The sequence below is a fragment of the Petromyzon marinus genome, chromosome 50 (genome assembly GCF_048934315.1).
Source record: "Petromyzon marinus isolate PM22_M1 ecotype Great Lakes invasive population chromosome 50, UKy_Petmar_22M1.pri1.0, whole genome shotgun sequence".
Classification (NCBI taxonomy): domain Eukaryota; kingdom Metazoa; phylum Chordata; class Hyperoartia; order Petromyzontiformes; family Petromyzontidae; genus Petromyzon; species Petromyzon marinus.
This window is the reverse complement of record NC_133716.1, coordinates 3,050,380-3,064,875: the sequence shown is the minus strand read 5'-3', so window position 1 is coordinate 3,064,875 and position 14,496 is coordinate 3,050,380. Positions and strand designations below refer to the sequence as shown.

Genomic DNA, 14,496 nt, shown 5'->3' with positions numbered 1-14,496 from the left:
GGTTGAAATTGTCTCTGTGCTTGTATATGTGGATAGCCTCATGAACGAATCTCTCATGGGAGCCAGATGGCTTACAAAGAACCTATGTCTTGGAAAAGTCAATGTCATGTGAGCCTACTGAATTATAACAATGATCTCCCACGGCCGAGGTGTTGGTCCTACCATGTTTAAGGTCTGCTTTGTGTTCACGAATGCGGTCCGAGACATGGCGTTTGGTTTCTCCAATGTAACTACTACCACAGAGGCAACTTAGTTTGTAGACACCAGGGTACTGTATGTCCGGAATCACATCTTTTACAGACGGAACCAGATCACGGATTTTATGTAATGTGTTGAAACGGACCTCGATCTTGTGTTTATTCAAGATTTTGTAGATCTTTTTTGTGATCCCCGCAATCTAGGGTAAAGTGATGGTTTTGAAAGGCTCCTCAAGAGGGTCCTTCTTCATGGTTTGAGTGATAGCTTTGCACCCCAATGGGCTCCCCCTTATCTCCGTTTATAGCTTACATTTTCATGGAGAAATTTGAGACTGACGCCATCCAGACTGCCACTCTGCGCCCAACCTTATGGAAGAGGTACGTGGATGACACTTTTGTCATCTGGCCACATGGCCGGCCTGCTCTAGACCAATTCTTCGACCACATCAATTCCATACACCCAGCCATCAGATTTACCATGGAAGTCGAAAAAGATGGCAAGCTACCTTTTTTGGATGTCCTAATAAAAAAGAGACCTGATGGTTCAATGAGCCACTCTGTCTACAGGAAAGCTACCCATACGGATGCTTATCTGAAACCAGATTCCCACCACCATCCATCACAGAAGAATTCTCTCATCAAGACTCTGTACCATAGAGCCCAATGCATATCCGACCAAGAACACATAGGCAGTGAACTCAAGTACGTACACCAAGCTCTTAAGGCTAATGGTTACTCCGACTATACAATCCGCAAAGCTATCACTCAACCCATGAAGAAGGACCCTCTTGAGGAGCCTTTCAAAACCATCACTTTACCCTACATTGCGGGGATCACAAAAAAGATCTCCAAAATCTTGAATAAACACAAGATCCAGGTCCGTTTCAACACATTACATAAAATCTGTGATCTGGTTCCGTCTGTAAAAGATGTGATTCTGGACATACAGTACCCTGGTGTCTACAAACTAAGTTGCCTCTGTGGTAGTAGTTACATTGGAGAAACCAAACGCCATGTCTCGGACCGCATTCGTGAACACAAAGCAGACCTTAAACACGGTAGGACCAACACCTCGGCCGTGGCAGATCATTGTTATAATTCAGTAGGCTCACATGACATTGACTTTTCCAAGACAGAGGTTATTTGTAAGCCATCTGGCTACCATGAGAGATTCGTTCATGAGACTATCCACATATACATGCACAGAGACAATTTCAACCGAGAAGATGGATTCTGGCTTAGCAATCATTGGAAGGATTTGATAAACCATTTCAGGTCTTAATTGATTGTTCACGCTTACGGTGGCTTTCAGACAGCATACATTAATTTTTCGTCTCCCCCCTCCTCTTTTCAGAACATAGATGGACTCGTCCTTCTAAATAAACTGCCAAATCGCTGCGCGTGGCGCTGACGTTTTTTTATAAATAAATAAATCGTTTACAAATAAATAAATTAATGCAAACCGACACACCTGATGACGACCGTTTGTGTTATGGTCGAAACGTCGTGAGAATTTTTATTGTTTTATATATATTTTATTGTTTCCCTTCAACGTGACTTTACCGAAAGAGCTAAGAATATGAATTACTGCAGTCACGAAAGTTTTAAATCAAAAGTAAAATAACAATGAATGAAATGTTTGTTCCCGGCAGTTGCCCCGCGCGTGGCGCCAAGCCCGGCCGTGGTGAGCGTGGCGGAGGGGCAGCAGCTCTCGCTGCCCTGCGTCGTGCTCGCTGCCCACCCGCTGCCCCGGAGAGAGTGGTTCAAGGACGGCCGCAGAGTGAGCAGCAGCAGCAGCATCAGCAGCAGCTGTCCTCCAGCGCACGCTCCAGCGCACACGATGTTCATTCACGGCTCCTTGCTGCGCCCTCTCCCTTCCTCTCTACTCTTCCTGGCTCTCCCCTCTTCCTTGCTGTCGCCCCAAACAGAATGGAACTTAAATCTTGACTTAAAGCTCTCGTGACTGCAGGAATTCAAATTCTTTGGGCCTTTCGGTAAAGCCACGTAGTTAGGAAAAATAATAACAAAAATCTAAATCACGACGTTTCGATCGCAACGCAAGCAATCGTCCTCAGGTGAAAAAGAGTGGAACTTAATCCGCATCACTTGAAGGATCGGCTTCCGTCTCGCTTCTTTGGCTGCGAGTCTTGACGGTATTTGTCTCGAAGTAATTTGGACAGTTTTCAATCCCTTCTTATCATGAAGATAACATTCATGATACCATTTGCGTATTCGTCAAGTAATGTATCCTCACTCGCACGAGTCGACGCACGTCTCGTCAGCTTAGGAATGGGGAGGTGCCATCGCCCAGCCCGGGAGCGCGTTCGCCGCTTGCCGCAGAAGTTTGCAGTTCAACTCCGGCAGGCCGCCCCGGTTATCACTGCGGGCAGTCCCGCTTCACAGTGGAGGTAAAAAAATCCGCTGACGTCATTCGAAAAAGAGTCAGCCATCGTGCGTTGTTGGCTTCTCACCCAAGAAGATTGTTCAGATTCGGAAAGAACCATCTTCTTTGGTTCTTTCGGTAAAGTCACGTAGAATGAGAATAAAATAATAAATTGATAAAATAAAATAACACAATAATATTCTCACGACGTTTCGGCCACAACACAAGCGGCCTTCATCAGGTGAAGGGACGAGACTGTCTGGTAGGACAGCGCTCGTCCCTTCACCTGATGAAGGCCGCTTGTGTTGTGGCCGAAACGTCGTGAGAATATTATTGTGTTATTTTATTTTATCAATTTATTATTTTATTCTCATTCTACGTGACTTTACCGAAAGAACCAAAGAAGATGAATCATTGCAGTCACGAAAGCTTTAAATCGAAATTCGGAAAGAAATTACGCGATTGGGATTTGCACGCAGCAAACGTTAATGCCCACTCGCAGGCCAGGTGCTGCGTCACCTCGTGCCAACACGGGGGACAGCTGCCACTTGGGATGCCCTTACAGATGTTTGCGGCGAGACGTTGAGGGCGCCCCAGATGCGCCGGCGTGAAGGAGGGCGGCTCGCGGCGTTCACCGCGGCCCCTCTGCCCGCTCGCGTCACACAGCGGCGCCCGCCAACGAACGCCGCGATCCTCTCTCCCCTCAGCTGGTGTCGGACGGGCGGGTCACGGTGCGCACCGACGGCAGCGTCCACGTGCAGGGGGCGACGGCGCGCGACGCCGGCCGCTACTCCTGCCTCGCCACCAACCTGGCCGGCACCGCCAACAAGACGGTCACGGTGAACGTGTGGGGTGCGTGGCCAGGGCCAGGGCACGTGCACACAGTGGGGGGGGGCGGCTTACGTTGAAGGTTTTTCCGCAGCCGTCGTTTTTATTATTTTATTGCTATGTTTGGTGACCCAGGAAATCGTCACCGAGTCTCAAAACTCTTTTTAAGCAGGGTCCTGCCCAAGTCTTTTTAGTTTTTTTTTATAATCGGGGACGATTTTGCTGTCGCACGTGTGCGCGATCACAGTTTGAGTAATTTGCGGGTAATTATTTAGCATTGGGACGTTTGGCCAATGTCAGTAACATTACTTTTTTTTTACTTTAACTATGGGAAGAAAACCTCCAGAACAACGGTGGGGAAACCATGAAAACAAACTCCACACAGAAGGCGCCCGAGTCTGGAATCAAAACCCGCCGTGGACCCTGCAACCAAACCTGTGCCCTGTGGTCTCTCTCTCTCTCGGCGATCCTCAGTCGCCCCAAGGATCACGACGAGTGGAGACAGCGTGAGCGCCATCGAGGGCGTCGCGCTCACCCTGGCCTGCGCCGCTCAGGGTCAGCCTCCTCCCGTCGTCACGTGGGCCAAGGTGAGGGGGCTTGCTCCTCTCTACACTCGTGACCTCCTTCAGCCACGTATATTCCATCAGGATGATTAACATCCTCAGGTTGTGCATTGCCCACTGTCCCACGGTCTCAGGCGTCACACTTGGGGGCGATGACGGTGCATTTGCACCCAAAGCTCGCGAGGTCCTATGTGTCAAACAGACAAGTGGTGCGCACGAGTGGTCACAAAGACAAAGATCCCCCATATAGTCTTAACAGACTGGAGGGGCAAGTGCTGTTAGCAAGCACCTATGAAGGCCGGAACGGTACACGAGGCGGTGGGTGGCCAGCACCACGCCCGACCGCCTTTGTCTCCCCAGTGGCGATGTTTACACACCCCACCAGGCACTCATTTGAGGCTGAGTCTACCTAGGGGGGGGGGCCTGGACCGGTTCAGATAATCGTCACTGGTGTTGGCCGTGAGCGGAAATCGAACCCGGGTCGCCGGGTTCATAGCGCAGCGCGCTAACCGCTACACTACCGCTCCCCATACAAGTGTTCACATACACAGATGCACAGACATTGCGACACCAAAAACGTTTGTTCACGTGACACTGCGGCATCACAGGGCCAGCCAGCACACGCTGTGGTAGAGCGATGTTAATTCCCTTGCCTGGCATGCAGGAGGTCGTGGGTTCAACCACAACCCTCACGCCTTTATATTTGGAGTTTGCGTGTGCTCCCCGTGGTCGCGTGGATTTTTCTCTGGGTCCTCCGGTTTTTCCCTCCACATTTAGATTCAACATCACGCATTTAGAGTATTTGGCTGCTATACATTCCCACACGATAAGCCATTTCGTTTGTGATAGCTAGGTCACCACCGAAAAAGAGCTACATAGCTCAGTGGGTCTTACCTGGTAGAATACAAATTAGTTAAATAGTTAGTTAAGTTATTATAATAATAGGATTTTTCCCCTTTTTTCTGGCAACAAAACGGAAAGCTTTTTACAAGGAATTCATGTGTGCATTAAACACAATACTTGTGGTCGAAATGCAAACAAAAAACACACTCTGATAATATATGCATTGTCCTTGAAACTGATTGGTCCACACCAGAGACAGCTTTCTTTAGTGTGGACCAATCGGTTTCAAGGATAATGCATATATTATCAGAGTGTGTTTTTGTTTGCATTTTGACCACAAGTATTGTGGTTAATGCAGACATGATTCCTGGTAAACAGGTTTTAGTTTTGTTGCCAGAAAAAAGGGAAAAAACCCTATTATTATACTCTGGTACTGGCAAAGGAGGTCTAATGAAGTTAGTTAAGTTGCATTCTGCGGCTCGTAAGTAATCACAGTCAGAGAAACCCGGGTCGCCTCGCGTGGAGTTCCCTTCACGGCCACCCCCCCCCCTTTCACCCCCGCCCATCGTGAACCCCCACCCCCTTCCCCAGGGACGGGAGCCAATTTTTCCGCACGACTCCGGCTACCGCGTTGTGGCCGAGGGGCTGCGTCTCCCAGCCCCGACGGCGCGGGACTCGGACGTCTACACGTGCACGGCGAGCAGCCCGGCCGGCACGGCGATGGCGCAGGTCCACCTCACCGTGTACGGTGAGAGAGCAGCACGCCCGCCGGCACGCTTTGTTCACCGGCCGCTGTGAGGCGATGCCACGCGGTGCGGACGGCGGCAGGCAGGGGAACGGAACAGCGTCAGAGGGGACTTGGCGCTGACGAGGTGACATCGTGCAGGTGCTGGACGGTTGTCGCATCGCAAGAGGAGGGTGGTGGCGGCATGGGGAGGCCTTCATCCAGCAGTTGATTGATCATGGCTGATGATTATGATGATATCCACTTCACTTAATGGAATTTAACATCAGGCAGTCAGGTAGATTGATGATCCAGCACTCATGATTCGCCCCAGTCACTCGCTCACCCGCGATCGGACATCTCCTTTTCAATATTCTATTGCTCCAACCATGGTGATTGTTCTCGTGAATTTCACTCACTGATTCCTTCACCCATGCTGAATGTTCAGTCTATCAGATGGACACTGTGGTCTCATCCACACTCTACTCAACCACAACACTGCAGATAACAACTCACCCACTCGCTCGCACACTCACCCACTCGCCACTGCCGGTCACGGCACTTCTCTTTCTGCGTCTTCCCTCGCACCGCTCCTCTTTGAAATCCTCTCCCATCCTCTGTTTCCCCCAAGCTCTCGCAATAACCTTGTGCTCAATTACACGCTCGTTTCTCTGCCACGTTGACAGCGCTCTTCGTTGCTGGCCGCATTACATGCTTGGGACTTTAAGACCCCTGTGCCCAGCAGCTATCCAAAGAAGAATGGGACGATGGTATCCTGAGAAGTGATACCGTGGCATTGCCCCTCCGCAGTGAAGCCACGCATGCATGGCGGCGGTGGTGGTGGCGGCGGTGGTGGTGGAGGAGGAGGCGAGGACACCGAGTCGAGACGGAAGGCCCTCTCCGGCGAAGACGTCGTTCTGCCGTGCGATGCCGAGAGCTTCCCCCCTCCCACCTTCGCCTGGAACAAGGACGGACATCCGGTCGGCACAGGCCTCTCGTCTCGGTAACGGCAATGCTCCTCTTCAGAAACGTTTTACCTGCCGCCGTGAGTCATGAATAGTAAGGTGGGAAGCGATGGAGGTTCATGAGCCAGAGTTGAGGATGCTACAAACGCCTGCTTGGGTTTTCTGGTCTCAGGTGGCCACGCATGCAAGTGGAACTAATGGATAATTAGAACTCAGAGGCCACGTGTAGTGATGATGATGATGTTGCCCTTGTGCTGGGCTCCCACCAGACCAGTTCTCAATGAGTCCCTATGTGAGTCTATGGGTCTCTATGCGAGTCTACTGGTCCCTATGTGAGTCTGGGGGGTCTCCATGCGAGTCTATTTAATATTAGGTGTATTCAATGAAAGGAAGTTACTGTAAATCTCACAGCAAAATAGTCTCAGCAATCTTGGCACAATTGTTTGTCCCGCAAATGTGCTTGTATGTACGGCGAAGCAAATCTGCATCGCTTAAACAAAAATAACGTAACTGCTCGGATGTTTATCCTGATGAATGTTTGTTCTCGTACGATTTTTGGTGAAAATGTGCCAACAACTGCATTGCTAAACACGAGGCCAAATCGCCAAAGTGATGCGTTTTTTGCCATTTTGGCACAAATGCGATTCTGGCTTCGCTTATCCCCCAGAAACGTTACCTCCTTCAACCTTAATCTACTCGTAAATCGAACAAGATAAATGAAATAGAATATTTTTGTAATTAGATTTTGGAAGGGGGAGGAAAAGCTTGTGGCTGAAATTCAACTTGCGGATAAATTATTGGCAGATGGGGAAACGCGAGTGGCGCACACGGACGCGTGCTCACGCGAGCCTCCTAACGCTCAACACGAACAAAACATTTTTTGGATATATATGTCAAACATAAAATATTGGACCTCAGTTTGATGTGGTCACCAGGTTCATAGCACGTTGCATTGGTGGCCTGGGTTTGATTCCTGGCGAGTGATCTCTGAACCTGTCCTGGGTTTCCAGGACAGGTACAGAAATCCAGAACAGGTTCCTGGAAACCCAGGACAGGTAGGCTGTGTGAACATCAGCACTGGGAAGACTAAGGTGGGTTTGAGCCTCCTCCTAGGTCGACTAGACCTTGAACGAGTATTGTGTGCGACGCATAAACATCAGCGGCCGGATGCTGCGCAGTACCCACAGCTCCCTCGCACGCCGTGCCGGCCTTCATAGGCGCTCGCCAACAGCACTCTCCTTCCAACATTCTACGCAGACTACACGGGGGGAATCTTTGTCTTTTGCTGCCCGTGTGTGCGTGGTGGCGGCTCCGCAGGCAAACGATCCTGGAGTCCGGCTCTCTTCAGATCAGCCGTGCCAAGAGCTCCGATAGCGGCGTCTACGCGTGCATCGCCTCCAACGTAGCCGGGAACGTCACGCGCGAGTTCCACCTCACGGTGCTCGGTAAGAGGTCAGAGACGCTGAAGCGGGCGCAGCTGAGATCCCCACGATCAAGCCGCCTGTGATGAAACCGGATTCTCAAGCGTAGCGGTTGTTTAGGCTGGTCACCATTGACCGCACAAAGAAACCCATCGCAGTACATTTGGTTCTGCACTTAATCTGGCTGAATTCCAGCCCTGAGAATGAAAAGCATAAGTTTGACTGTCATGCGACGAGTATGTGGAAAAGTACTGCCTGCTACGTTGCGGACCTGAGATCACTTCGAGTGATTTTAGAGGTCGCGCTGTGATAACCATTTCTGTGGGTTGTTCTCTAACACAAAAGGTTGCTCTGTTCTGCGATAGATCCAAATGGACACTTCAATATAACAGAAGTCACAGACGCAGCCTTTCCTGCATTTGCGCAGCGAGCTGCTACACTTAAATGATTTTAACGTCATCGAACAAGGTCGTGACATGAACAAAATTTCGTAGAGGACTTGGTGAGAGTCTGAGAGTTTTACGGAGCGCCCTATCCGTTGGCGCCTCCAGTACCGCCCCGGATCCAGCGCATCCCCACGGCGCTCAAGGTCCGCGCTGGTCACATGACGGACGTGCCCTGCACGGCGCTGGGGGAGCCGAGCCCGAGCGTCTCGTGGGTGCGGGCGGACGGCTCGGACGTGGTGGTGGCCGCGATGCCAGGGTCATCGCCGGGATCGGCGTCGGCACGGCTCCTCATCCCACGCACGCGCGCCGAGGACGCCGGCTCCTACCGATGCGTGGCCGTGAGCGTGGCCGGGCGGGACCAGGCTGACCTCCACCTGCAGGTCCTCGGTGAGCGGTTAGGCCACCCCATCTGGGCCGGCTCAGCGAGCGGGGTGAAAACAGCAGCTGCGCAACGCACGGGGGGCACACGCAGGTGGCCGGGTGGCTTAGAAGCCTCACAGTTTCACTGAGCCACGCTCTTTATCGTGGCTCAGGCTATGGCTCGGCCTCTTAATGTGGCTCACCTCAGGCTTGAGCCGTTTCAGCTACTTCCAAAGATCCATGGGGTGAGCAGCTCAGCCGTGGCCTGGCTCAGTCTCAGCTCATGGAAATCCTCAGCGTGGCTGGGACCGTGCTTAGAGTTGATTCGAGTGAGTCGTGGCCACGACTCACTTGAGCCAGAGCCAAGTCTGAGATGAGTCAAAACGAAGAACATGGGCCTCAGAGTCTGGGTTTTCAAGTGTAACAAGTTAGTGGTCTCGGCCAGGCCACCAATCAACTGCCATAATTAAATTGGTATTGTCTGGATAATTCTAATTCTGGAGAGTAAAGGCGTTGCCTTGAGCAGCAACGCCAACGGTGACTGTGACACAGGCTGCGTGCGTCGCTGGTGGCTAAGATCCTTCTCGCTTTGCTCACAGAGCCCCCGTCCATCGTGGAGTCGGCCGACGGCTCAGTGCAGCACAGCGTCATCAACGAGAGGGTCACCCTGCCCTGCACAGCCACCGGTAGAGCTGCCTTCATCACCATTGTCATCGTCGTCGTCCTCATCACAACTATCATCAAATATAATCATCGTCACGACTATCGTCATTTTTCACCATCACAAGTGCGTTCGAATATTATCGTCATCAGTTTAACGCATAGGTTTATCGCGACCAATATTTTTGGGTTAGATCGCGTCAATATAAAAAATGTGTCATTAAACCCGCCACCACCCGAGACAGCCAACTGGTAAGGTTTGTCACGTAAACAGAACGTGGCCAATTCGTTACTAGTACAGCACACCGGTGTGTTGGAGAGTAAACCCACAACGTTTACAATCAGTCGGTTGTCGTCGACGCTGCCCCAGGTGTGCCGCCCCCCGTGGTGAAGTGGCTGCACGACGGCGCCGAGGTGACGGGGCTGGAGCCGGGCGTCATCCTCGCCGACGACGGCGCCCTCGTGCTGCCCTCGGCGGCGCCGGCGCACGCCGGCCGCTACGCGTGCCTCGCCGTCAACGAGGCCGGCATCGCCGAGCGAGCCGTGCAGCTCCTCGTGGCCGGTGCGTGGCGACGGACAGGGCGAGGGGGGGCGGTACCGGGCCCAAAGCGTGGCCCGGTGGCGACGTGGCAGCCGAGCGCTCGCGCGTTCATCGCTTGTTGCAAAGGTTTGCGGTTCGGTACTGACAGGCCGCCCTGGTTAATATGAAAAAAAGTAAAACTGAGCTCATCTCCTGCTTCCAGGCCTGACCCAGTGGTGAAAATTCCACATTCCTACGACGTGAATGAGTCTATTTGTAGAATAACTGCTGTTGACTTCCCCATGAAGTGATGCTCACGTTATTGACCCCATGAGGGATCATGGGCCGAGTCACCCCCCAAACGAGAGTTGAACTCGCGACCTTCCGATGGCGAACTGCTCGCTCTACCGCTGAGCCACCTGGCCAGATCATTACCGCTGCGGTTGTATGAACTGTAAAAGTACTCCACGCCGTCCACTTTACAGTGGACGTTAAAGAAGAAGAGTTGCCCATCGTGTGCTGGTGCCATGGTTCAACGTTGCAAAATAACCTAAAAAAATGGCAGTAAATTACTCATGGCTGTGTACTGATGTGTCTGTGATGCTGATGATGAACCGCACCAATCTGCCACCTCCCCCCCCCCCCCCCCCCACGACCACCCCCCCTAACCGTGCAGTTCCGCCGCTGATCTTGGCCTCGGACCGAGTGACCAACGTCTCGATCGTCGTGCTGCACCCCGTGACGCTGGAGTGTGACGCATCGGGTTTGCCGGCGCCCGTGCTCACATGGCACAGGGCCGCCGTGCCGGTACGAGCCGCTCTCTCTCTCTTCCACTTTCTCGTGCGAGCCGAGCCGGCATGGGGCCAGCATGGCCTGCGTGGTGTTCCACTGGCATTTTACCGAGCTCAGCTGAATCTGACCCGCGCTACGCCGGCCTCATAGGATATCACCTGAACCTGCCTCGGGTTCGAGCCGTGCCCGGGGGCGAGGCCGTGACGCGTGCGATGCGTTAAACGTCGGGCACGACTCAAACGCGGCACCACCGTGTCATCCGCGTGCATCTTGACGTCGCGAATTTCGAGCGACGCCTGGGCACGGCACGGTTCGCGCCAGTGGAAAAGCAACCCGGGCTCCCCTGACCCGTGCCGCGCCGCACCATCATGAGCGCGGCACGGCTCGGAACAGGGAAGTCCACGGGAACGGTAAGCGCGGTAGTTGCGACAGATGAGCGACGAGGAGGCAACTGGCCCACCTTTGAGCGAGCAAGTGGCCAGAGCGAATGGGTTCGACCTGACTGCGTGCGTTGACGGGAACGATTGAAACGATGTCCTCCTCAGCTGGTGGCGGGGGTTGGCGTGCAGCTGTTAAACGGCGGGCGGCTGCTGCGGCTCTCCAGCGTGGCGCAGGAGGACTCGGGGAGCTACACGTGCCGCGCCGACAATGCCGCCGGCACCGCGGAGAGGGTCTACTACCTCCACGTGCTCGGTTAGACTCCCCGTCACTTTCATAAAAAATATATTTCACTGATGAGGGCAAACTTTGGTTCTGTAGTTATTCATGGCCGATATGTAAATTACACAATCGTTTCTTTCCTTTTAGCTGGCCAGGAGGTTCAGAAGTAGAACAAGCGGCTCGCAATGGAAAGGCTCAGCCCATTATCCCTTTGGGATCGATAAAATGGGTTCCACTTCATTGGGGACTATGAAGAGACTTGCCCCTGCCATAGGATGTCGAATGGCCACCACTGGCTGTAAACTGGAGACGGGAATTGTCTCAATGCTCATTCGACCAGGAGATCACTTTGGCTTTGGCTATTATTACGTGATTGGGATTAATAGTGGCATTTGTATGAATATAACTGTATTAATGTTAGTGTATTAGAAGAGTGTTTTTGTTTTGCACGTAGTTCCACCTTCAGTAACGGGCGCTGGTGAAGTCACGGAGGTGGCGGTCGACGTGAGTGGCAAAATCAGCCTGGAGTGCCAGGCAGCCGGAAACCCACCTCCCAGCATGCACTGGTACAAGGACGGCAAGTGAGTGACTCAGGGGTATTCATTCTCATAACCTTATTTTCTTAATTGTTCTCCAATTTTATCCTCCAATTGCTCTATCGGCATCGTCGCAGAGCAGAGAAACCCTTCGTTGTGAGAAAATAGAGGACGGAAGTGGATATCACAGAGCCACCGCTGAGATCCTTTCGAGTGGCCTCGTGGGCTCATGGCATCGTGTACCCGCGTGTCTTCCTGACGGCCCCTGTCATGGCCAGCAGGATCGTGGCGAGCGGGGATCCCCGCGTGGCCGTTGCGGGCCCCTCGGGGGAGACGCTGCGTATCCACGGAGCCCGCCTTTCTGACCAAGGCCTCTACGTCTGCACGGCCATCAACTCCGCGGGCCGGAACGGCCGCGAGTTCTCACTCACCGTGCACGGTGAGTGGTGGCGCCGTTGCAGGGAGCGGAGTGTGGGTGCGATGGTGACGGTGATGGTCCGCGTTTATTTTCAGCCGGAGCGGTCCGGAACGCTCGGGGAATTATTTTGACACGTCACATCCATCTCGCCTTAATGGTCATCGTGGTACTTCATTTGTCCACGTATGATTATTGCTGGGGGAAGGCGATGACGTGGGAAGGCCTGTGCATAGATTCTGTCTGATTACGAATGACGAATTCTTTCCCAGTTGCTCCGAGTATCCGCGGGGGAGATAACGGAACAGGGGAGGTCACGGTGCTGCTGAACGGCGCCGCGACGATGGACTGCGACGTCCTGGGCATCCCCGCGCCCTCCGTCACGTGGCTCAAAGATGGCCACTCGATCGGCGCGGGGGGCGGCAGGGTCACGACCCCAGCGAGGGGGCGGCAGCTGCAGGTGTCGGGGGCCCAGCCGTCGGACGCCGGGCGCTACACCTGCCGCGCCACAAACCCCGCTGGCGAGGCTGAGAGGTCCTACACCCTCCACGTGCACGGTACGCCACGATCGCTCGCTCTCCCGTCACGCGTGTGTCAACCGCTATCAGTGTGAACCGTGCAAGAGAGTGGCTGAAGCTGTCCCTCCTGGGGGCTTCTGGCTGTGGCTACTATTCAATGTGTCGCCCACGTCAGTCTACCAGCGACTGGGTACTCCTGCCTCTTCCAAGACGTCTTGTCAGTATGGAAGAGTAGACCAAATACCCTCGATAGCAGTGATTCCTGTCCTGTAGGTCTGCGTAATTTCTGGTGGTGCCGTAGGAAGCAGCCCGTGGAACTGATGCAGGCACTGCTCCCGAGATGAGGTTTAATTTGTGCAACGTCAGTGACCTGCGCAAAGTGGCCCGTGACATTTGTCTGAAATGTATCCGTGGTTCGCGGGTCCACAAAGTTTGGGAACCTCTTCTCTAGAGGCCCTTCCCGCCTGCAGTGGCACGAGCAAGCAATTGCAGGGGTGCCCCTTGACCTACGGAGTGACATCACCTACTTGCGATGCAGCGGCCCCGCGGATCGAGGAGGGCGCGCGGGAGCACCGCGTGTTGGCGGGCGGCTCCCTGGCGCTCGACTGCCACGCCGACGGCCGCCCCCCGCCGCGCGTGGCCTGGCTGCGGGATGGATCGCCGCTCGGGCCCGGGTCCCCGCTGGGCCCCGGCCGACCCCCGGGGGGTTCGAGGCTGAGCCTGAGCGACGTGTCGCCCGCCGACGCCGGGGAATACGCGTGCGTGGCCACCAACGCGGCCGGCGAGAGCACGCGGCTCTACACCGTGAAGGTCCTCGGTGAGGCTTCCTCACCGTCCCCTACCTGCAGACCTTGCGCTACACACGGACAGCTGCCACTGGGAGTGCCTTATGCTGGACCGCAAAGCGATCACCGCTCAGTTTAGCGCGTAGTAGGCTTACGTTTCCAAAATGATCCCTGAGAGAGGTTTTTTGGGTTAGATCGCGTAAGTATAAATGTGTCGTTAAACCCGCCACCGCGTAAACAAAACGTGTCAACTAATTGCTAGTTCGGCACACCGGTGTGTTGGAGAGTAAACCCACAACAACATCTACAATTCGAGTAGGACGTTTCGCCAGTAATTATCACCGTCCTCTACCGGATAACGCTCGAGTGCAGGCCGCTTGCCGAATCACCCTGTGCCACACACAGACAGCTACCACTGGGGGTGCCGTTTCAGATTTATTGAGACGAGGCGTGCGACGTAAGTAGCTTATAGTGTACAATAAAACGGTCTGAGATGCCCCAGCGTGAAGGAGGGTGGCTCTGTCCCAGACAATTCATGATCGCCGTTGCCTGAAGGCAGTCACGGCACTCATTTCCTCGTTGTCTTTCGCCCCGCAGTGCCGCCCAAGATGACCGGGAACAGCACTCCGACGGAAAGGTCCGTCATTCTCAACGCACCGCTCACGCTGGAGTGTCCCGTCAGCGGAAACCCAACGCCGGACATCAGGTGACGGATTGCACAGGCCTCAGCAAAGTACATGCATCTATTTATTATTATTTTTTTTCATTTCATTCTTTGACAACGTCATGCAGGTGGAAAAGTTACCCCACTTCCGTCCATCCACCGTTATCCCCATCGCCATTTCATTCGCGGTTCACCATACTGTACATGACTCAATGT

General features: G+C 53.7%; 1 protein-coding gene across 1 annotated transcript in view; it reads left to right on the top strand.

Annotated features, from left to right (window-relative positions):
• Positions 1–14,496, top strand: part of LOC116953104 (hemicentin-1-like) — a 144,700-nt gene that overhangs the window by 56,343 nt on the left and 73,861 nt on the right. The window contains exons 17-32 of the mRNA XM_076074757.1: positions 1,850–1,977; positions 3,288–3,432; positions 3,883–3,995; positions 5,406–5,562; positions 6,349–6,541; positions 7,821–7,948; positions 8,476–8,757; positions 9,330–9,416; positions 9,761–9,952; positions 10,587–10,717; positions 11,248–11,395; positions 11,817–11,943; positions 12,180–12,337; positions 12,586–12,870; positions 13,370–13,648; positions 14,214–14,322. Coding sequence (XP_075930872.1) covers positions 1,850–1,977; positions 3,288–3,432; positions 3,883–3,995; positions 5,406–5,562; positions 6,349–6,541; positions 7,821–7,948; positions 8,476–8,757; positions 9,330–9,416; positions 9,761–9,952; positions 10,587–10,717; positions 11,248–11,395; positions 11,817–11,943; positions 12,180–12,337; positions 12,586–12,870; positions 13,370–13,648; positions 14,214–14,322 — 2,662 coding nt within the window. The remainder of the gene's footprint in view (positions 1–1,849; positions 1,978–3,287; positions 3,433–3,882; positions 3,996–5,405; positions 5,563–6,348; positions 6,542–7,820; positions 7,949–8,475; positions 8,758–9,329; positions 9,417–9,760; positions 9,953–10,586; positions 10,718–11,247; positions 11,396–11,816; positions 11,944–12,179; positions 12,338–12,585; positions 12,871–13,369; positions 13,649–14,213; positions 14,323–14,496) is intronic.